At 42.5% G+C, this 22,813-nt stretch overlaps 4 protein-coding genes across 5 annotated transcripts; 3 read left to right on the plus strand and 1 right to left on the minus strand.

The window, feature by feature from the left end:
* Positions 1–633: 633 nt before the first annotated feature.
* LOC120816317 (schwannomin-interacting protein 1) lies at positions 634–10,700 on the plus strand. Of its 2 annotated transcripts, XM_078098642.1 has the most exons (8): positions 634–919; positions 1,182–1,593; positions 4,676–4,785; positions 8,270–8,387; positions 8,485–8,691; positions 9,138–9,261; positions 9,369–9,462; positions 9,548–10,700. In XM_078098642.1, exons 2-8 carry the CDS (start codon positions 1,360–1,362, stop codon positions 9,597–9,599), a joined length of 939 nt encoding a protein of 312 aa, XP_077954768.1. In that variant the 5' UTR covers positions 634–919; positions 1,182–1,359; the 3' UTR covers positions 9,600–10,700. The 2 variants fall into 2 exon arrangements, with proteins under 2 accessions (XP_077954768.1, XP_077954769.1); XM_078098643.1 differs by lacking the exons at positions 634–919; positions 1,182–1,593 and adding an exon at positions 2,255–2,692.
* Positions 10,701–11,141: 441 nt separating this feature from the next.
* LOC120816383 (interleukin-12 subunit alpha) lies at positions 11,142–13,781 on the plus strand. The gene is made up of 7 exons (XM_040171941.2): positions 11,142–11,662; positions 11,770–11,915; positions 12,006–12,089; positions 12,221–12,262; positions 12,830–12,949; positions 13,067–13,108; positions 13,227–13,781. The coding sequence occupies exons 1-7, from the start codon at positions 11,644–11,646 to the stop codon at positions 13,356–13,358; spliced, it is 585 nt and encodes a 194-aa protein (XP_040027875.2). The 5' UTR covers positions 11,142–11,643; the 3' UTR covers positions 13,359–13,781.
* A 51-nt stretch (positions 13,782–13,832) lies between these two features.
* LOC120815636 (zona pellucida sperm-binding protein 3) lies at positions 13,833–17,402 on the plus strand. Its single transcript, XM_040170456.2, has 8 exons — positions 13,833–14,936; positions 15,069–15,184; positions 15,262–15,365; positions 15,512–15,689; positions 15,786–15,903; positions 16,023–16,108; positions 16,691–16,929; positions 17,165–17,402. Exons 1-8 carry the CDS (start codon positions 14,550–14,552, stop codon positions 17,221–17,223), a joined length of 1,287 nt encoding a protein of 428 aa, XP_040026390.2. The 5' UTR covers positions 13,833–14,549; the 3' UTR covers positions 17,224–17,402.
* Positions 17,403–19,969: 2,567 nt separating this feature from the next.
* On the minus strand, positions 19,970–22,805 carry arl14 (ADP-ribosylation factor-like 14). Its single transcript, XM_078098651.1, has one exon. The coding sequence runs from the start codon at positions 20,512–20,514 to the stop codon at positions 19,990–19,992; it is 525 nt and encodes a 174-aa protein (XP_077954777.1). The 5' UTR covers positions 20,515–22,805; the 3' UTR covers positions 19,970–19,989.
* Positions 22,806–22,813: the final 8 nt, after the last annotated feature.

The raw sequence follows: 22,813 nt of genomic DNA on the forward strand, positions 1-22,813 counted from the left end.
CCTAAACCAATCTCTTTAGTCCAGTGTTATATTGCCGGTTAGGTTGCCAAAACAGCCTGTTTCAAAATGTGTGCAAACCCACAGCTTTTTGGTCTCCATATATCAAATGAGTTGATCGTATGATGTATCCATATGGTCCTTAGTACCAGCTCCCATTGGCTTCATACTTTTTATACAGGCTGGTAAAAAAGTCACCAGAACAAGAATAACTTCCAAACCATAACTCACTATACTGATAGATGTTTGAAATCAATTTCTTTTGTTCTCAATGCCGTCTGTCCTACTTTCTTTCTTTCAGAGCTGGTGCCATGTGATACTGGGCATTCAATAAATACATTTCTCTTTTTCATTCATGATTCATCTGTAGTGCAAATAGTATTCCCATTTTGTGGCATTGTTCTTGAGCCTCTTGACATGGCCTGTCTCTGTACCTAAGTGTACGACAAAATAATTCCATAGGCATCTTATAAAGTATAAACTTGGAAAAAATAATTCCTCTCCAGTCATAGAGCGAGCACACTCAAACCCCATTCTGTCTGTTCGTATATATTTCCACATGGTGCTTTCTCCTCTTGGCACTATGTGACGATGGACACACGCACACACACACACACACACACACATCTACATGCACCACACCAACAACAGAACACTGACTGGACTTTGAGAGCAAGGATGCGTATCTGTATTTTTGTCCTTTTCTACAGTTCTGGGACCTACCATGGAGCACTGAGAGCAGGAATAACCATGTACTGTGATCCTGCCATGCATCCTTTGGCGGCCATCAAACTGCCTTTGTCCAGCTTGGGAGAGGCAGTTGAGCTTTTATGAATAATTGTGCCGTTATCCATTTTCTTATATCTGTTTTTGAATTTTTATTTCCAGTATCTTAAGAATTGGATTGCACTCTATAATGCAGGTGAGTCCACTATGTACGGCATGTGTGACGCACAATCTGGCATATATTTTACCAGTGTTTGGACGTTCTACTGTGGAAGACCATGCAATGCTTTAGTGATTCAAGTTTGATCTTTTTTTTGGACTAATGTTTGTACAGACTAAATAAAAAATGTATGATCAGAGTAGGAATATCATCTACATAATAAATATCCTGCATATTGCCATCATTTCATGTTACAATGCTACAATTATTTTGATCTCTTGTGTTTATTTCATTACAGTAAACAAAAAGGTACCATGGAGACCAAAGAGAAAAAATGTAGTCATCACTCCTTTGTTTGATATCAGTCTGAGATCTCTGTCCCGCCTCTAAGTACCTTCAGCTTCTTATTCCTGGGCCAGGGCATTTAGACCCTCCCCCAACCCTGGCATTTGGTCCAACCTCTCTATACAGTCTTTATGGAGGATCATGATGTGGACATGGATGAAGAAGAGGCGTTCTTGAGAAAGACTTCAATAGGCCATTGGTGGGAGGACTGTGGAGATGATGGCAACTGTGACCCACAGCACCAGAGAGGAGGAAGAGGCTGTATGGTGAACAGCCTCAGTTGGGCCGAGGAGCTCCAGGATATCTTCGCACCACAGGCAGGAGACTGTTACAGTGGAGGGCAAACCAGACAATCCAGCATCTACGTGAGTGATTACTCCATTTGTTCTGACAAATTCAACTATAACCCCAAGCGAACGGTCCTGGTTTCTTTTGAAAGCAAAGTACTTTTACATATACTTCTATGTAGAATTTGAAACAATTTCACGTAAATGTTCATCAAAATAATCATAACCTCAGTCTATGAATATCTTGTTTCCATACATACATTAAATGATTATAATCTGTATGCAGTAGAAAAATAAGAAGAGCAGTAATATTTGACACCTGATCCTTATGAAGGATGAAAGATGACTCAAAATCTTGCATTGTTGCTGCATTGTGACACTGTAGGAACAAACTGCATGGGTTTTAGTTTCTCTTTTTGCACGTGTGGGCATCTGCTCCCTTGTGGCTCCTTGTCTCTCTTACGGCTCAGCACACTTGAATCCGAGATGTGGATTAGGCCTGGAGGAGACTCCTTCAGGAGACAAAACCAACGGATAATGTGCATTTTGAAATTTGTTTGCTCTGCTTTGGGTCAACGAACAGATGCAGCTGCAATGTGATTAAAGGAGCTGCTACAGTATTAATCAGCATCTGTAATGGTTTTGTTTTCCCATCTTGCAGTCTCATCCATCGTGCTATGTTTAGCCCACACTTTAAGCTCACGGTAGCGCAACAAATTGTGTGCCCTCATTTCTCTAGTATTTTTAGGCCTGTCACCTCCTATCGGGACACAGATTTCTAGCAGCTTCGATTACTAGAAAGATGAAGAGGAGACGCACGGAGAAGGAGAGCAAGGGAGGAAGATGGAGGAACCGAGACCAGGAGAGCATGGCGGCGCCGAGCAGCTCTCTCTCTCTCCCCTCCCTCTGCCTTCCATTTCTGTCTCCTCTTCTGCTTCCGCCTCATGCCACTCTTTCCCCTCTCTCCTGCTCCCCTCTCTCCCTCCCTCCTCTCTCTGCCTCCCCACCTTCCTCTCACTGCGCTCTCCACCCCCCCCTCCCACACTCTCCTGCACGGAGCTGCAGTATATGAGAGGGTCTCCCGGGTCTAGCTTCACTGCAGTGTAGAGGAGGGCAGGGCGTCAGTTTCAGTACGATGCTCTGAAGGATGGTGCACCAGGAGAAACGCGTTTACCAGGTGTGTGGACTTGTGTTTGTATGTGTTAGTCATTCTGAGGGCGAAGCACGCCATTTACAGGTGGACATGGTAGGTATCCATCACGGCAGAGCTGCTGTGGATGAGTCAGACGTGATGGATGAGTGTGATGGGGGAGGCGTCGTGGGGAGGTTCATTTGTGATCATTGTGTATTTACGTGTCCTCAGTCATCTCATTCGGCGGATGGGCGTGTGACCAGATGACACGGTTCGTTCCCTGCCACAAATTAAATCGTTGAACGTCATTTACAGTGACCATGAGGTGTTTTTCCTCTGCCACGTTCTCTTTTCTAGGAGGTTAAAAAAATGTGTTTGTGTTTGTGTGTGTGCGTGTGTGTAGACAGTCTGCTGTTAAGGAGGAGATTTGAACACTTGAACAGACTGTGTGAAGTAGACGAGCAGGAGGCACAGCGTTGTTTGGGTGAGAGGGGGCGGTCAACTGTGATGTAGCCTCTTATAGATTTCAGCATCATCTAATGCGTCAGAAAAACTGAATGTGTTGGTCTGGTTCATAGGTTGTTAATAGAGAGTGAGACACACACACACACACTACATGCAGTATTGGCACATGTGAGCACTAACCCAAAATATAAAACCGCTGTCCTCATGTGGCTAAAAAGAAAGAAAATCATGACATGCTGCTCCATTTTGTTCGGTATTTAAACAGAAAAACCGAGACTTCACGACTTTGTATTGGTGGAAAACAACAGAGTTCAAATGAACACATATTTGTGCAGATGACAAAAACAAATGAGGGGCAGCTCCATACTGGTAGCTTACAGTATATACATTCAAAGTGATGCGCGATTCGCGGTACGTTAGGAAGAAGAAGGGGAAAAAATTTAAATCAGGACAATGAAACTTCTAAATGCAGAGAAGAAAAACAACATTTCTGGTCAAAAAGAACCAAACAGAAAGAGGAAAGAAAATGGCTAAAGAGAAATTGGGTCGGTACAGAAACAGATTGATGCAATGTCTAATTGTCAGCACGACGTGAATGGCACAGCCGTCTTATCCAAAAGATATGGTTAAACCAAATGGTTTTGGTTATACCAAAGACAGTAACGATTTGGTAAGAATTTGTTTGATGACATGTGACAACATCAGGAACGTACACATTACGAATAATCTTTTCTAATTTAAGTCTGGTGTCCTAGAAATAAAATAAGATAAAAAAAAATGTTAACTGGGCGCTGTTAATGACCATAGAAGCTGCCAAATGAAGGCATTGGTTCATTCCCATGAGGGCTGCATCTTACCCGAGGATGAAAAGGATGTCGGTCTATAACAGAGTTAATGCAGAGGGAGACAGACGCAATCATAGACACAGCTGTGAGTTTCCATTTTACACAATCTCAACGTCTCTGAATTGTGGGATGAAAATATGACCGTCTGAATCTGCCAGATGCGCCTTTTTAATCTCAATTACAGTCCAACATTTGCTGTAGTGCCTGCGTGTGACAGAGGAAAGGCATATTCTGTTTTCTGCGTATGCAGGGTTGACATGGTTTTGTGTTGATGATTCAGACCTGATATTTATAAGTGGAGCTGATTATTTAGAGACAGAACAGAGTGTTATATAAGGGGGCATGTCTTTGTAAAGCCTATGGTAGAGTAGAAGAGAAGAAACTAATTATAATAATTGTGTTTGCTAAGCTTCGTCAGTGAGATATTCATACTGTGAGCAATCCTAATGTGTGAGAGGCATGAAATTGGATTACATGATTTTTCTACCTTTGCCATCTACCTTTCACTGCTTAATCCCTTTTGGTCCTTCCTCCTCCTCTCAAACAGAAAGTGCATTACCATTTGGTACAACACAGTATTTAAAGTCTTAATTTAAATTGCATACTATACACAGCTTAATATCCCTTCTTCCGAGTGTGTCCCACGCTGATCCTTAGCAGCACTGTTATTAATGTTCTTAACGTTTATACATTTTCCTCCTTTCTCTCTTTCTCGCAGGCCCAGAGGAATGAGAGAGAGTCCATCAGGCAGAAACTTGCCCTTGGCAGTTTCTATGACGACGAGCCCGTCATCTACACCAGCTGCAGCAAGAACGGCCTCTCCTCCCGGTGGGTTCCGATCCAGCGTTTGTGCGTGTTTGTGTGTCTGAGTCTATCAGGGTTTTATCAATGAAGGCGTTTGAAGGCAGGCACCAATGTTGTTTGTGTCTTAACTTCAGGTCCTTAGATGATCTTCCAGAATTCATTTTGTGATGGTTGGCTGGGAAACAGTGAGATTCGCCTCTACATTGAATTCATTACCGATACAGAGACAACATGATTATTATTATCTATTTGGAAGACACTGAATGCGAAACTTAGTATCGAGTTTGGTCGACTTAATGTGCCTAGATAATAAACCTATTTTTATCATTTTAGATTTTTATTTTTTAGATTTTTTTACAGACATTATGACAAGGCAATATCCAAACAGAATCAGTCTGACCCTCTTTTGAGTGCATGTTAGTGCATGAAACACAAGAACACACACGTTGTCTTTGTGGAAACCTGTCCAATGAATATCAATTTTCACAACATTTGGTGAATCTGATTGAGCTCCTTTAGGCGTTGAGGATGTTATCTTACTTCTTAATCTGGAAAAGACTTTTGGTTATCAAAGAAACAGAAAGTATATCACAAAAAGAGACCTGGGATGTTTTTAACTGCGCTTGAAAGTTGACGTGCTTTTAAGAGGACGGCTTTGTGGCATCTCACAGCTGGATGTCTGTCTACTGGGCAGATGTGATTGCTTATTAAACATTCAGAAGAGAATCTATCAAAACAAACAAATCAGAGAGATACAACTGATTTGATCGGCTTTTTGGTTGACGTGGTCTCAAGTATAAATGGCACTACATGACAGCAGGTCATTGAAGTAGACAATGCATCAATACCAGAAGTTTCAGTAATAAATTGATTCACTTCTTCACTTCATTTCAGGCACTTTTCTTACCGGGTTTAACTCCCCCCTTTTTAGACTTATATACACACATATATCTATTTATATATAGATAGACATGGAGATATACATATCTATATAGATATATACATTTATATGTGCAAGTGAAAGGTTTTTCTTTTACATTTAATGGTTTTTGTATCAAATTAGTGTGCATTATTCTTCCATTTATTTACCGTTTACATTTTTTTTTTTTAGAGTCAGCAGGCTCGAGTATAAAAATGATAAAGAATTTAATAACTAACAGAAGTAATAAGCAATACAGCTACAAAGTTAAATTAAGTATGAATAGTGTAATCTTATTTCGCGAAATAGAGAAGTTCCCTTGTCCAAGTCTCATATGACCATCAATATTGTCTTTTTAAGAGGCTTCTTCCTGCTCCTCCTCCAGCTGTGCTGCAGGCGTATGTGATTGGCTGCACATTCCTCCCCCGTGAATTCTTTTCTGTTCCCAGGCATCACATGACTCTCTTCTGGCTCCATCTGATGGTCGAATCTGAAATGCCTCCCTGACCTGACCGATCCCTGTTCACTTAATACTGCGGTGCATTCAATGATCACACCTTTGGCTTAAAGCTCCATCATGTAAACATAACATAGCATGTACAATAACATCACATTTCATCCTATCTTAACCATTGCGTTTGACTCAGTTCTATATGGTCCAAAATCAGAATGTTTGCCTCGCAGGACTGTCGTACATCCTGAGAAAAAACTCCCTAAAAAAACCCTTCGGGGAGAAAATTGGGAAAAATCCATAAAGGACGGCAATTATCATCCGTCCCCAGGTCTTAATGTTACATTGTCGCAGGAATTAATTGTGTTTGATTCATTTTGCAATTATTTTATCTAACATGCTAATGTAATGCTAACCAATAGCTAACATCACACAAACTACAATTCTATGACTGAACATTACTACATGTATTATCATTTTTACCACAAGGCGTGCTCTACTGCTTAAACAGCATTGTGACATTTTTAACTGTTGTCCGTGGGTCTGCTGTTTAAATGTATCATTAAAAGAAATTAAAAAAAACAATATGTATTATAACTAAATTAAAACAAGATATACTGTCAAGGATGATAGGGATAAAAAGCTTAAAGAGGTATTATCATTTATTTATTGACAACCTCAAATCACAAGAGAAGACATCAGCAAACAGAAAGCACAGGGCCGCAATCCAGAGCAGACAGTGCGAGCATGCAGTGACCATGTATGACAGAACATTGATTGAATTGAATGCGCGTTAGGTTTAGGACGAAAGAATACAAACGAGACCAAATGATCCTTCCATGGAATTGATATTTCACATTTGTAATTGAGGTTTTGTGCATGTGACATGCGCACACACGCAGTGGAATGAGTTGTGTATTGCATCAGAAACCAGGCGGTTAACAACAGAAAAACAGCTCTTCTTTCTCTTCATGACTGCATTGACCTCTAGTGACGTTTACGTAAAGTGACGCCCCCCCCCTCAATTCTGGCTGCTTTTAAGGAAGGGAAGTTCCGTCTGCGGCCCACTTGCCCCTGAAAGAAGAAGTGATGCCTGAGGCCGCCGCTGTGATAGGTGGAATTGGAGTCATGTGATCTCTAGTGGAGCGAGGGTGTACCCTCTGGAGTTTGGTTCGGAATGGAAATTCCAGCACCACCAGGTCCGGTTTGTGAAGCTGTGTAGGTTATTGTTCTCGTCCCTGGGCCGGGTTCCTCGGGTTCTTTTAGTCAGAGTATCATAATCTAGAATTGAGCTCTTGGAAAGGCTGTGGTTGAGATGCAAACTGCTGCGGTGAGCCGGATGTTATGTTTGTGTGTCCATACTTTTGGTCCAACACGATAATACTGACGTAACTGCACTTCATGGCCGAAACTAATTGGACACCACAAACAAAGAACATGTGCACTTGTTTAACAGATTGTTTCCAAATCTTTGGCATTGATATTCTGCTGTAACATGCTGGGAAGGCTTTTAGCAAGATTTTGGAACGATGCTTCAGGGGTTAGTGACGTCGGCGATGAGGCGATAAGGCCTCCAGTTCATCCTCAAGTTGTTGAGATGCTGGAAGGCTGTGAGCTTCTCCTCATCAAACTCTGAAAAATGCATTTCGAAAATGACCTCATCTTTGATGTAACAGGAGACTGTCCTCTCTGACGTGTTGGGCGACAAAGCTGAGAGCACACTGTGTTCAGATTCTGCCATGATTAGAACAAACCATGAAAGACACCCTCAGACCAAAAGTAGATGCACGGGAATTTCCATTTTACAATCTTCAGCTACACACCACATTTCTAGATAAATTTGTTTTGGGGTGAATTGTATTTGCTGTTGATCCTCTAAATCATTATTCCCACTTGTTGAGCATCTTGCAAAGCGATGGCCTTTTAAAAATGATGTGTGCTAAAAGGCTTTGATTGTTAACATCACCAGATGTCATCATGGTCTTTATTAAGCTTGTACAAAATAATCCAGTTTATTCTCCGTTGTACGTGATGTCTACTATGTACAGATGAGTATAGAGCTGCGATTGTTGCAACGGCAAGTTTTTTCAGTGTCATTTCTTGTGTTTTTCACTCTTTTTGTTGTATTTTTCTCTCAGGCTGCAGAGCGGGGTGAACCTCCAGGTGTGTTTTGTCAATGACAGCAGCAGCGACAAAGACAGCGATGCAGAGGACAGCAGGACAGAGACCAGCCTGGACACACCGCTGTCCCCCGTGGTATGCAGAGCTTTCAGCAGCCTGTGTTGCTTTCGTGCACGCGCTGCATGTTTGTTACCCTCATGATGTCACTCACTTACACCCTCTTTGTCGCCAGAGCAAGCAGAGCTCGTCTCTGTCGGACCGGGACACGGCGGAGGAGGACTCGGACCCGTTGGATGACTGCGGGGGGTTCTGGCGGGTGCAGCGGAGGCTGCAGGAGGAGGCCCGAGTGGCGTTGGCTCTGGCTCGACCCATGGCCCGCATGCAGGTGGAAGTGGAGAGGCAAATCCAACTGCACAGACGTTCACCTGTGGCCGACTTGGTTAGTCATTGAGACAAAGAGAACATGAAACAGAGACTTAAATACAAACATTTTTTTATATTGACTGGTCTTTGAAAGTGTTTTTTTTTTTAGAGAGAGAGATAATCCGGGACAATGAAATTTGTGGAGGTGGGGGGGAATAAAAAAAAAGTGGAAACGCAATACCGTACGGTAACTTGTAAGTAAACACAGTTGAAATGACATGAGGGACTTCCTTTTGCTAAATAGAAGGTCAGTCCTTTTTTTACAACTGGACTGTGTGTGCGCCCAGTTTAAAAAAACCCTGATACAATAAAACAAAAGAGCAGCGAGTGTGACGTTTGCAAAGTCAATTAGCTCCAGTTGACATTTACTCATATCCAATAAAACCGTTGCGGTCAATATTCAAATTCTGGCCTGTTTGACACATTTTGACCGGCGGCAATTGTGTGCGTTTACACCTGCAGCTTCCCCATATGCCCCACATCAGCGAGTGCTTGATGAAAAGGAATCTGAGGCGAGGGGACATGAGGGACATGAGTCTAGGACAGCTGCAAGTCATCACAAATGACCTTCACTCGCAGATTCAGAGTGAGTGAATCGCGCACACAAAGTAGTGCAAACCCGTAGTTAAAACATCACTGTCTTTTTCTTTTATATTTTTTCACAAGCTAATCACTAATCACCAACTGACACAGGTCTAAATGAGGAGCTGGTGCAGTTGCTGCTGATCCGGGACGAGCTGCATGTGGAGCAGGACGCCATGCTGGTGGACATAGAGGACCTCACCAGGTGAGGCTGGCTTTCTGTCTGATTCTCCACGGAGAAACGTGGTCCCGTACCCGCTCTAACGCTCTCCCTGTCTCCACTGCGACAGGCACGCTCACAGCCATCAGCGGCACCAGGCAGAGAAGGCCATCTCCAAATAAACACCCCCCGTCTGCACGCCGTCTTACCTCTCGCTCTGTGGACTGCGCCCCCCCCCGCCCCCCCCCCGGCGTCGCCAATGACACTCCATCCCAACTCACAGACCTATCACATAAATGTAACGCGCCACAGAATGTTGTCAAGGGTCAGAGGACATCCTAAAGACGCGCAGCGGGCGGCGCTTTTCGGTGTGGGCAGGTTTTTCACTTCCACTGAGCACGATTACTCATGCCATGTTTTATAGAACTAAGGGAATCCTCTCCACTTAATTGCTCCCCCCCCCCCTCCCACAACCCCCGATTTACCTCTTGATGATTTTTACTGGTACACCCATGTTAATTCTGGGATACAGAGAGCACCTGCACGCCTTGTTTCTTCGTTGTCTGACGACTTCTACGGGCCACACCTGACCGCACTTTGTATTTTGTTTTTCTCTATATTCAATGTCAAAAAATGTACGAGCTGATCTGTGGAGACTCTCTTCACCCACGTATTATTCTTTCTACTATGAGCACTGTGTCATGGCTGTTTGTGTACGACTCTCTGAGCCGTTGCGTTAGAAAACGATGAGGAGAGGGCAGATTTGTGGCTTAGCTTCACGGCGGTGTTCAATTGCTCCAGCAGCTTCACAAAGGTCGGTTTCTTCGATTGCTGCTACAGTTTCCACCTGCTTTAAAGATGCATTACAGAGTTGTACAATTTGAACTTTATTGACTTAGTCGGTGAAATACACCAAATTACATGAAATAGTTTAAAAGGATTTTCTTAAGCAGTGGAGACATGACAAAATAAAAATAAGAAATATGCAAAATCAGAAGAAGAAATATATATAAATATATAGATATGAATAAATCACAGCCCAAACATATATAATTCATTTGTTTAGAGGATTTATGGACATAGTGTATGTGAATGTTAAAAGATACTTTATTATTTATTAAGATGAAGAACATGCCTTTTTGTCTGGCTTTGTTTAAATGTTCCACGCTTTTTAAGAATGTTGTTCAACAAAGTCAAATATTCTTTTCTAATATGTTTTAGTGATAAATGTAATGTATAATGATAGTAAAATCTAAACTACAGTAATAAATGTTTCAAGTGTGGTGAGCTTTGTTTATATCTGGCTGGTTTTCATGACAGTTCATTTGCATTTGGTGTTTTTCACTGTGAAACTAAATAGAAATCGTTTCATCAAGTGATGCTTGGAAAAGCGTGTTGAGTCTACTCTCATTCACACGTGTGTTGACACTTATGTAAAAGTTTTTATGGAGGATTACCACAACCAAAAGGGGAACTACCCTCGACTGCATTGACAAAAATAAAACTGTTTCAATTTTCAGTTAATCCAAATGGACTGCTAGTAGATTATTACTATTATCTTTTTTTATTACCGTTTCACCCATACTTAAATTTACTTGAACTACTGTACAATAATCAATAAATAATTTCCACCTCAGATGGCTGCCCAGAATTTCTTAATCGTTTGGAAATTTGATTTTTCAAATAAAAATAGATACTTCTATTTCATTTCACAAAGATCAAAAACATTTTAAATATACATGGTAAACTTAACATGACATTCTGGATGGTTTATTAAACAAATTGTGTTTTACATTCTCTTTCATATAATAAAAAAAAAACATCCTTTCTCCAATAGTATTTTTAACTCCTGTCATGTTATAGAGAATGAAGTTTATAAGTATTTTTCTGTCTGCCTCTTAAATAAGAATATCTGTGTTTTTATTGATACTGTTGCCATGACAGATATTGGATAAATATTAGGCATAACTGAGCAGGATTGCAGTTTCCAATCATACATACTAATGCTTTCACTATTTAAATGTCAACAGTGAGAAGCTCAATTACTCATCAGTGTCTGTGTTAATTCCAGTTTCACCAAGGCATTTGGTGCAAATAGGGGGAAACATTGGCAGCACACCTCCAATCTATGCTGTTGCATGTTGAGGAAACCCCCTCCATCAGCTGGGTATAAAACACGCAAGGATGCCTGAGTAGTCACCTACACCAAAGAATCCACAGTCCAAGATGCCACTCGTCAAGCTCTGTGAGTATTACACCTGAACCGAACTTTTGTTCTTCTTTTTTTGCAGTTATTGAAACTGTAGTGTTTAACTCTATTTGAACTCTCATTTCTTTTTAAATCTATATCAGACTTCACTCCTGCTCTGCTGCTGCTCGTGCTCACCTGTCCTCAGGTCAGCCGGTCCCTGCCAGTGACGAGTAGAGGACCACTGAAAGAATCTTGTGTTTCATACGCAAACACACTTCTACGGAACATCACTGACACACTCACACAGGTACGTCAACCAAACTAAATATACTTATTCGCCGTGATCCTTGATATGTCTTTTATTTAAGGTTTAATATATAATCCTCCCATGTGCTAGATGGAAGAGCATGTATTCAACTGCTTGCAGCTGAATGTGGAGCTGAACATGACGACTAGCACGCCATCTGCGTGTGCACCAAAGGTATGATGCCGACAATATCTTTTAAATGAGCACATTTAATGTGTTTATTTGAGGCATGGCCAAATATTAAAATGTATTTTTGTAGCTGCACCTGTATAGTAAACTAATAGTATGCTCTGTTTGTCCCACAGGAATCAAAATGCTCAGGAACAGTCAAAGCAGAGTTTGATCAGGTAGGATGTGCTCTTACTCATATTCATTTCATGTTTTATTTGTCTAATTTTATATATCTTTAAAAACGCGATGAAGACTTGTCAGACTTTAAAATGATGACATGGAAGAAACAACCATTTGTGGAAATACAACTGTATTTTGATGAGTTTAAATTTTTACACACAATTTTTCCACTTTATTAGGTACGTCTAGATAATTAAATGCAATTTGACAAATACTTATTATAATAAATAATATTTTGTGTACTTTAAACTGCCTATAATGTTCAATTTCTAATGGTCATTAAGGTGTTTCATCAAATATTTGAAATGTTTGCTATCCAAATAGTTGAATCAAAACTTTTAACACCTCTCAATATGATGTAGTCAGGTACAACACTAATATATATATATAATAATAATATAATATAATTTAATTTAACATTTAATTCAATAGTGTCTGACACTATAATTTAAAACTGAACAGTATGCGCTTCTAGATTCAATAGTGCACTGTAAGTGTGTATACAGCATCTACATATATACTGTATGTTGTTTAACAATAGTCTTTGCTTTTCCTCCATCCAGGAGTCTTGTGTGACAAATATCGGGGAGGATCTGCATCACTACTATGAATTCCTCTCTGCTCAGACGGACTACAGTTCACTGGTTTCAACTGTTCTGTTGAGACTCAGGGAGCTCATGGAGGTACGTTCTTACATAACACTCACAGATATTATCAGATGGCAATCACCTGCCAAGTTGTAGACAGATCTTAGCCATTTCTTGTGAGATCTGCTCATGAAAGACGTTTGTCCTCAACAGAACTGCTTCCCGTGGTCTCTGCAGATAGACGTCTCAAAGGGGGTAAGCTCTCTCCTATTTCAATGTCTTTATTTATCATTTATCTAAGATTGAAAACTTAGCTTTCAGTCATAGTCTAGTTATAGAAGATTATTTTCTAATTTCTCTGTGTTTCTTTAAGGCTGCTTCAAAGGATGAAAACTCATTTGACAGAAGACTGAGGCTCTGCAAAGTGCTAAGAGGCTTCCAGGTCCGCTGCATCACAATGAACAGAGCCATTGGATATATGAACTCTGGAGAACACACTAAATGAGAGTACTTTTAGAAAGCATATTATGTTATGTATAGATCCCACCAAACTACAGTAACAATTTGTTACTTTCAAATAATCTATAAAACACTCCAGACCACTTTATCATTATTATTATTATTATTATTTTTAGGATCACATATTTATTATTTTGTTGTCATGTAACTTATATTTGACATTAAGATGATGTGTTTTTATAGACTAATGTTATTTATTTATCAGTGATGATATTATTTTCAACAATGTGTTGTTGTGTTATTCAGTTGATTCTAAGAATCACCAAATTAATATTATTATTTATCCTGCATAAATCCTGCCTAATTATCATTAATTTATTCACTTCAATGACTTGAAAAAATGTGTTATAATATACTGTTTGATAAAGACCCTTCATGCTCAAGGCTAATAAAAAAATTTTTAAAGTCATTCATTGGTCTTTGTGTGTTAATACTGCTACAGTTGCTTAATCTAACATGGGGTATGATTTACAGGCATATGCTCTAATTGATACAAGTTGTTAATGTTGATGGAAACATTTTAAAAAGCCCTTTAATCCTCAGAAGGATGTGAAAGTCTGTGTTTTTTAGGGGTTTATTAATAGCATTCATATTTTAATTCAGGAGAAACTTAAGATGTATCTTTACAATAAGGTCAAGTTTAGAGTTGTAGTTTGAAAGACCTATGACGTTCAAAAAGTGTGAGAACATGTGGGTCAGCATAAAAACCACCGAGACAGAACATCTGAATGCATGTGATGCTATACAATCTGTTGCATTGTACTATTTGCCTTTCTTTGGGAAAAACTGAGAACACGTTTTACAGCTAAAATGATCTACTCCATTTAATGTAGTGACACCCATTCACACCCTGTCGAAAGAATGACAAATTATTGTCGTTTTAGTGCCACCTGGTGAAATAAATATCTCATGGCATCACTTAAAGGATCATGCAACTAAAATGCGTACAAATTCACTTGTTACCTAGAATGACTTACGTGAACCAAAAATGCTTAACGCTTCGATTGTGACACACGTGCGTTGATTACTTAAAGACATGCGCAGTGAGACCGGACGGTGATCAGAACAGGCGCCGTCGACAGGTGTGCTGGAGGTTAATTAACCACTTTAAAGCTGCGGGGAAATTCTCACAGCTTCGCAGGACGACGACGGCTTCCAGACGTGTCCGAGGGCAACAATGGACTGCAACTTCCCCCATTGGTGGCTCACCGTCCTTCTCTCGCTTTCTTCGCTGACAGACGGCCGGTCCAGCCAAGGCCCGCGCGCCCAAACCAACTCACCGGCCGCCCTGAGAGGGAGTCGGTACATGCAGCCTCCGCTGCCCGCCGCGAGCCCACCGCAGCAGAGCGCGCGGCCTCGACCCGTCGTGGTCAACTGCCACCCCAACTCCATGCGGGTCGTGGTGCAAGCCGACATGTTCGACATGGGCATCCGGGTGGACGGCAGGCACCTGCGCCTTGGGTCGGACTCGATGGGTGAGGGCAGCGCATGCGGAGCGGTCCCATCGGGCGAGGCGGAGTTCACCATCCAGGCCTCCCTGAGAAATTGTGGCGCCAGACTCTCTGTAAGTGTTTCTTTATGATAATGCAGGTGCAACTGAGCTTGTCGAGAGTCAAGTTTTCTGCGGTGTTGAGAATAAAATTCTGTATTCTGTGGGTTGATGCATTCTGAAAGCGTAACGTGGTTCCTTTTTCAGTCGACAAAAGAGAAGATCATCTATTCGAATGTTCTGGTCTACTCGCCTGAACCTTCAGCTGCTGGTCTGCTTAGACTGGCTGCAGCAACTATTCCTGTTCAATGCCATTATGAAAAGTAAGTCCTGCATATCTTGATGGTGGTCTGTTGAGTACTGTTGGAACCAGCTGCTCCAACAGGCTGTCTCTCCTCAGGAGGTATGCGGTTGCTGCCCTTTCCCTGCATCCCACCTGGATTCCATCTGTCTCAAGTGTCTCTGCAGAGGACCATATAGCCTTCAATCTGCTGGTCATGAGTGGTATTGAAAGGATTTTATTTTTTGATTGTGCTTACTTTCTATGCTGAATAGTTTTGAGTTTATTTTCATGCTTTGATGGAAGTTGCATGTTTTAAACAGTTTTCAAAAATGTTACTGATTTTGGATTTTTGTTTTAATTTTTACAGATGATTGGCAGTTTCAGAGGGGATCTTTTTCTTTCTTCCTGGGGGACCCTATTCATTTTGAAATTTCTGTCTTCATTGGTAATCACGTTTCCCTGCGAGTCTATGTTGACAACTGTGTCGCCACAGCAACTCCAGATTCCCAGGCTGCATTAAGATATGACTTTATTGAGAATTATGGGTGAGCTCCACAACCAAGTCCTAAACTCCGCCACCGACAATTGTTTGTCAATCATCCTCATTTTCAACGTTTACTGCCTTTTTTGCTAATCAACAGATGTCTTGCTGATACACTCCTGACAAACTCCAGCTCTCATTTCCTACCAAGGGTTGACGATCACAAGCTGAGGTTCCAGCTTGAGGCTTTCAGATTCTACCACGAGTCAAACAATCAAGTTGGTTTTTTAATTTTGAAGGCTTCCAGACAAATATAGCTTTTTATCAAGCGTAATAAAAGCATTGGTTTATTCTTAATGGCGCGTGTGCTCATGTTTCCTATTAAACCTTCCCACAGATCTACATAACCTGCTACCTGAAGGCTGTTCCTGTTGAGTCATCTGTCGACTCTCAAAACCGGGCTTGCTCGATAATTGAGAACAGGTATTATACCAAGGAGTCGTGTCATATTGTCCCAAAATGGGGATTAAGCGTGTGCCTCTTTTGAATGCCATGGTATCTGAAACAGTTTCTACGGTGGCCATTAAGTGCAAAAAACAACCCCAAATAGGAACGCACAACAAAATTAACTTAAAGAGTAGGGCCTTCTAGCAGAGGACGGACCCTTCTGATTGGACAGACTGTGTCTTTTGATGCTACGGCCGACACTGTTCGGGGACCGGAGTCCGATTCCTTGGCGTGAGGAATTGATGTGTGGCGGGAGTGCGTGACAAGAGACCGAAATGCGTGACTCTCGCTCAATGCGTAACACTTGAGAGCCCTCTATCATTTCCTGTTAAAAGACCGTCAGTCTGTCCAATCAGACGGGTCCGTCCTCTGCTATCTGCTATAAGGCCCTACCCTTGCCGTAAGAAGTTAATTTGGTTCTGTTTTCCTATTTGCCATTGTGTTTTGCACTTCGGGGCCACCGTACGTTTTCTTGTTTATATAAAACCTGCTACGAATGACCTCGCTGAATTCGCAGAATTTATTTCTCTTCATTGTGAACCCCACCCTCTTATTCAGATGGAGATCAGTTGATGGCAACGACCAGGCATGTAGAAGCTGCGCTTCGCATTGGCTGGAAGATCCTCTGCCCACGGAAAATCTCAAAAACACAATCGGCACCCAAGCACTGCCCACAAACGCTTCCCCAGAGGAAAGATCTGAACAACGCTCTGCCAATTATTTCCGTTTTCGGCCAGGAATGCTGCAGAGCCAACAACTTGAACCCCAGCCATCCCCTTCTGGGCTGAAGAGAAGGGGTGAGTGCAGCAGATGGAACTTTCACTGGATTAATAGTTTTTATTAACATGTCTTATTAAATTTAAGGCCCAAACCGTTTTAACTTTTTTTTTATACAGCATTAAATTTGCTCTAAACTATAGCTGCGTTTAATGTAGAGTCTGACTATTTGGGTATTCCCATTTGTTGATGTCAAATTAATTTAACTTTTTTAATGCTGAATGAGATCTTTTAACATTCTCCTTTGTGTTACAGAGCGAAGTGTCCAGTTTGGACCCATTACTGTAGTGCCTGACAAGACCACCAGATTGTAAAACGGTACTTCCACAAAGAACTGGGACTCGAGATACACGGAGACTGACGTTTGTCATCGCTGCCGTGTATGGGGAAAAAACTTATCAGAGCCCAGGTGAATGTGGAGATTAATATCTGAAAAGCTGCCTTCCCTGAAATTTAAGGCAGATATTCCCCAATAAATGTTTTACATTAACTTGTGTTTTGTTTTTCACCTGCTCTACAACACGCACTCATTATAATTATTGCAATTGGTAATCTGATATTTACTAAATCCAGCAGACTTCAGTTATTTCCAAGAACTTGATATCCCTTCAGCAAACTATTAAATTAGCATTGGTTTGTATGCACTCAAAGTCATTAGGCCCAAACCACGGACGTTGTCAAAAGCATTGCATTGTGTAGTTTTGTATTTTAACACAAATGCACACATCATGCAATATAATGCAGAAATCCATGTAACCGAACTTCTATTCTGATTCGAGCAGACCTGCTAATATGGAGCACTTTCCTCCATTATTACCCGCAGCCCAGTCGTGTAGTCACATTATTGATTGCTCATTGTGAGGGTTCCTGCAATGTATAACGCTTTGTGTTTGCCACATCTAGGATTTTTTTGTTTCCACCCAACACTTATTTTCTGAGAAGGGAGGGGTGCTATTTTCACTAGTGTCCCTTCTGCAGTTTTACAGAAGCAGTGTTTTGCACTTGGAATAGAAGCCGCTTTTGCCTTAAGGAAAGACCTGGCTTGACCCCTTAATGTACACTAGTATGAATATTTAATGTGGTACTTATTGGCGCTGTGGACATCCAAAGCCTTTAAATTGGGGTTGGCTGCGCCTCGGGCATCGCCCCTCCATTGTTCCAGTCAATGGGCGTGTCGAGCGTTGTCCCTGGTGCTGAAATATGAACCGGGTCATCTGTATACCCTATATTAATCTTCGGGTTATTGTTTAGTGCTTCTGACTGGTCGATGGCCTGGGCGCCTGTTTACTTGTATCCAGTGATTAAGCCATTCGGAGAGTCTGTTTTACGATTTGCCGGACGGCATCGATAACCGCTAAGTGCATGATAAATAAAAGGCTCCTTGAACACTTAGGACTTGATGTCCAACGTATATATTCATGTTGCAGAAAGGGCTTAGACCAAAATACAGTATGAGTGTTCAATATTCAATGGGTGAATAGTTTAGCTTTATTTTTCCTCCAGTGTTTTTCGGACCTCGGTGGCAATATGCGTTGTGTCGATGACGGCTCTGCGTCAGCGTTTCAGCCGACGCATCCTTCAGTGCTTTAAGTGAATCATCTCGGCAGCACTTTCCCTCCCAAAGCTCTGCCGTCGAGGTTCAATCAAATTCCTCCCATTTGAGCAGGATGCTTTTCTACAAATACCAAGCACTGTCCGTTTTGGCACTTTGCTTTCTTGTTCGGAAGGTTGTTTGCGCCATCCGAAGATGCGGACAGGACCTTTGTCATGATTACCAGGTCTGCTGCGCGCAGGGGAACAACACCCATGCCGTCACCTGTTGCAAGCAGTTCATGGACACCACTTACTACAACATCGCCATGGTCACCCGGAAACTTTCTGGGGTGCTGCTTATGCTGCTTCTCTTCGCCGCGGGATACTTTGTGCAGCGGATGTTGTGTTCCAGGTCCCGGCAGCTCACCCCTCCCCACGGCGGACACCCCGCTGTCACCACATCACAGGAGCCGCTCATGGAGAGCGGCGCGCCGAGTTGCTCGCTGGATCCGGCGCCCGCGTCTCAGCTGCCCTCGTACGAGGAATGCAAACGCCTGCCGACATATGAAGAAACCGTGTGCAATGGGAGCGGCGGGCCGGGGTCCAACGCGGGACAGGCGATATGCATGACAAGGACGTCCGTTTGATACACAACGATTTCCACTTTTATTCGATATTTGAGAATATATTGCAACGGGAATTTCCGAAGCATCCCACCCAAAACGCCCTGGACGTTGTCGACTATTTCCCCTGCAGCAGCTTCGACCCTGTGGACATGTCCATGCGCCCTGTACCAGCTAAAGATTGTGCCGACGAATGCGCAAGAGTGGTTCTTTTTCTAAAAGGGCACACTTTATTGGTGGCTTTGCTAAAAGTAAAGGTATTGTAATGTTTTAGCAATCAGTAATAAAACAATCAAGAATAACCTTGGGGTTGCCATGTCCTAAAAAAAAAAATGTTTTATCTTTTTAATTTCATCATGGATTTTCTTGGGAGAAAAACTTGAACAGTTTATAAACATCTATTAATAAACGAATGGATAAGTACACACTTCTATATTATATACACCACCAGGTGTGGTTTTCTCTTCTAACTGCTGCCGTTAATAGAATATACACGTATTTGTTTGGTGGATCTTTATGTATCAATGACTCCTGAACCAGGAGTTTAATATAAATCCCCAGTGACAAAATATAATTCTGCTTAGTAATTGAAGATAGGCTGCATAATTGTAAAAAAGCTCATGATGTGTTAGTGGGACTGGTTCTAATGCACGTTAATAGACTGCGCGTTGTCTTGTGTTTCCTGTGGTATCGATTACATGTCACAGGAAGTATCAGTGTTTTCACCCAAGCAGCTTGTAAGATTCTGTTGTTCCGACAGGATTCTGTGTGTGACTGCATTAAATAAGTTATTTGACTAAAATATCTGAGCATTATGTTTTACTGTTGGTAAGAGGGTTAAGGTAATTGGTAAAGCGATTTGAAAATTCAGAATTATTTCAAAATGACTCGTTTCGGAAATATATTTCTTTCTTTTTTTTTTATTTATTTGACCATTTGTACCACTCGTCTGAAGGCTTCTTCGACCCCAAATCCCGTCGATGCGGAACAAGGCTGAATGAACCAATCCCGATCCGAGCAGATCTTCTTCAGGTCGAACATATCCTTGATCTCGGTGACGGACCGAGCGCCGTTCACGTCCTGTTTGTTGGCGAGGACAACCAGCGGTCGCCCCCGCAGGTGCTCGCTCCTCAGGGTGTTCTCCAGCTCTCTGCGCGCCTCCTCCAAACGCTCCGTGCCCGCGCTGTCCACAACGAACACGACGGCCGCCACGTCCTGGTAGAAACTGGGCCAGTGCCGGCGCATTTTCCTCTGGCCGCCGACGTCCCACAGGGTTAAGTTCTTTCTGGTCCTCCTCGCCTCGAGCATTTCCACGTTGAAGCCAATGGTTGGAACGGTGCTGACGCACGCGTTGTGCTTCAATTTGTACAGGAGAGTCGATTTCCCGGCGTCGTCCAGGCCCAGGAGCAGGACATGGGCTTCTGGTTGTTTGGACCCTTGAAGTCCCATGGCCAAGTGGAGTTATAAACAGTCAACTCGAGTGGGACAGGCCTGTCATCCACTTTTGACGCAGTGTTTGCTCTGTGCGTTGCCCGGAGTTTAATGGATGAGCCATTAACTCCACGCTGGCTAACAGTCCGATAAGGTGCCGCATCAGGGTGCAAAGTGTGTACCGACCAGAGGATGTCCCTTGTTTACACACCGTCAATGGGTGGAGTTGTGCAAACTATAGTCGCATCCGTTAAATCAATATTTTCCATTTGCGTTTTATTCAATGACAACGTGCGAATGGTGTCATTAATAAAGGTTAAGAGGTTATATTTACTAACTCTTTAATTTAATTCTTTACTCCTGAGAATGAAATCCACTTTAAAGAGTCTCTGAATTAAAAAAAACAACAAGGAGTCATGTGGGGTTTTTTTTTGTTTTTGTTTATGGTGCAACTTATGAAATGACTGAAATCACATTTTGACAGTTATGGAACTATCTCACTTCAATGGATAAACAACAACACTATCCACCGGCCAGAGAAAAAAAAGCAGTTTTCTAACTGAACCAGTAGACTTCAAATAAAATAAATAAAACAATAATGTTTTGTTTTGTCGTTGAATCTTTTCATTGTGTCCCACATGTCATAACATCCCAACCCGGACATCCCCTTGACATGGGAATTGTAAAGTGCATTCCAACCCACTTTCCCCATGAAAGTCTTCTCAAAAACAAAAGCAGACGTCAACCCATTTGGCAATATGCAGAGAGAGAGATATATTCTGACCAGACATCAAGTCCTATCTCACATTGCGACATTGACCTCAAGTCCATCACATTAAAACCACCATCAACATTGATGACTTTAAAATCAGGGGTCAAATACAAAAGAAAGGAAAAATAAATAAAGCTTGGTCAGTTATTGGAATTTTTCACCTTGGCACAAGTGCAATGTGACAACAAAGGTCCGTTTAAACAACAGAGTGGTGGATGATAGATGTCACCACAAAACACGTATCCAACTGTCACTTAACCCGGACTCCCTTCTTTCATTTGATCTGAATCACATTACAGTTTAAAGACAATCACACTGTTTCCAACGCGAACACGTTTCCTCAGTGTGCACGACACTCTTCAGATCTCGTGTGATCTGACACCGAATGCAACGTCTATACAGACTAAATCAACACATCACGGTGATCAGTCCAGCCAACTCAACCACGTCGCGTGGACGACTTAAATCCGCTTTGACTCCGTGGAGCGCTTTGGCGAGGGAACCCAAAAACCAGCGGCATCCGGCTGCTCAGAAGACGCAAGGAGCGCGCGTCCAAAGCATTTTGGGCGCTTTCGCTTGATTCCATCCATCAACGCGTCTGCATTTCACCAGAATGGGAGGGGGGGTTATTTTTGTATAGTATCAAGTTCTTGTCCATTTCTCTCCCGGCTTCACCCACACGCCCCCGGTTGGGTTGTCCATCACGTACACCAGCCCACCCCCGGTGTCACAGCGGCCCTGGGTCCGGCTCAGCGCCCCCGGGGAAGAGTGGAGATTGGTCACCTTCTTCTGAATGCGGACCACGGAGGCCGGAGAACAGCGTTCGTCTCTCTCGCACGCGTCCGATGCACCGGCGCGCTGAAAGATCACCCGCGCGTCAACGGCGGGTTTGGAGCCTTGCTGTCCCATGCTGTGACTTCTACCACTAAATAATCAAGCAGAATAGTGTAATTCCTGCTTGTGTCTGTGGAGTTTGTTCTGGCGACTTTTCTTTCTCGTTTTCCCGTGCGCACCTGTGGCCCTTTATAGAATATGGCGACGGGTTCCCGTTAAGCGTGACGCACTGGACTTTATGAGATAGACGCCTGGATGTTACAACACGGGTCTTTGGTATTTGGATCAGTCCACGGCCGAGCTATTCTGAGTGTGTCCAGTTGGTGAAGACCATCACTGAACTGGCATCATCGAGTGTTTACGAGCTGTCTGGGCCTCTCCGGAAGGGGCGCACGGGGTGGGGGGGGGGTCGGGTTGCACGCCAAGGCGCACAGTCACGGTCTGTATGGGAAGCTATTTGTGGTCCCACTAAAACGCATCCAGGAAACACGCAGCAGACGTCATGTGTTTTCTCCCTGTTCTCACCACCTCATTATTGGGCTAACGTGGAGGAAGTTAGTGTCACAAGGACACAATTTCTTCTAATTCCTGCAGCGATGATACAAAATATTAGTCATTATCTCGGTTGTGCCCGTGAAACAGCTGCTTGAACTGACGCTCAATAAAACATTTGTATGATAAAGTTGTGAAAGCAATTAAATGAAACTGAAA

Source organism: Gasterosteus aculeatus, chromosome 3 (assembly GCF_964276395.1).
Source record: "Gasterosteus aculeatus chromosome 3, fGasAcu3.hap1.1, whole genome shotgun sequence".
Classification (NCBI taxonomy): domain Eukaryota; kingdom Metazoa; phylum Chordata; class Actinopteri; order Perciformes; family Gasterosteidae; genus Gasterosteus; species Gasterosteus aculeatus.

Coding starts and splice junctions, on each gene's coding strand:
- LOC120816317 (XM_078098642.1), top strand. CDS start 1,360: ATGGAGGATCATGATGTGGACATGGATGAAGAAGAGGCGTTCTTGAGA. Junction 1,594..4,675: donor CCAGACAATCCAGCATCTAC/GTGAGTGATTAC, acceptor TCTTTCTCGCAG/GCCCAGAGGAATGAGAGAGA. Junction 8,692..9,137: donor GTTCACCTGTGGCCGACTTG/GTTAGTCATTGA, acceptor TTACACCTGCAG/CTTCCCCATATGCCCCACAT.
- LOC120816383 (XM_040171941.2), top strand. Junction 11,916..12,005: donor TCACTGACACACTCACACAG/GTACGTCAACCA, acceptor CCCATGTGCTAG/ATGGAAGAGCATGTATTCAA. Junction 12,090..12,220: donor CATCTGCGTGTGCACCAAAG/GTATGATGCCGA, acceptor TTTGTCCCACAG/GAATCAAAATGCTCAGGAAC.
- LOC120815636 (XM_040170456.2), top strand. CDS start 14,550: ATGGACTGCAACTTCCCCCATTGGTGGCTCACCGTCCTTCTCTCGCTT. Junction 16,109..16,690: donor TGCTCGATAATTGAGAACAG/GTATTATACCAA, acceptor CCTCTTATTCAG/ATGGAGATCAGTTGATGGCA. Junction 16,930..17,164: donor TTCTGGGCTGAAGAGAAGGG/GTGAGTGCAGCA, acceptor TTTGTGTTACAG/AGCGAAGTGTCCAGTTTGGA.
- arl14 (XM_078098651.1), bottom strand. CDS start 20,514: ATGGGACTTCAAGGGTCCAAACAACCAGAAGCCCATGTCCTGCTCCTG.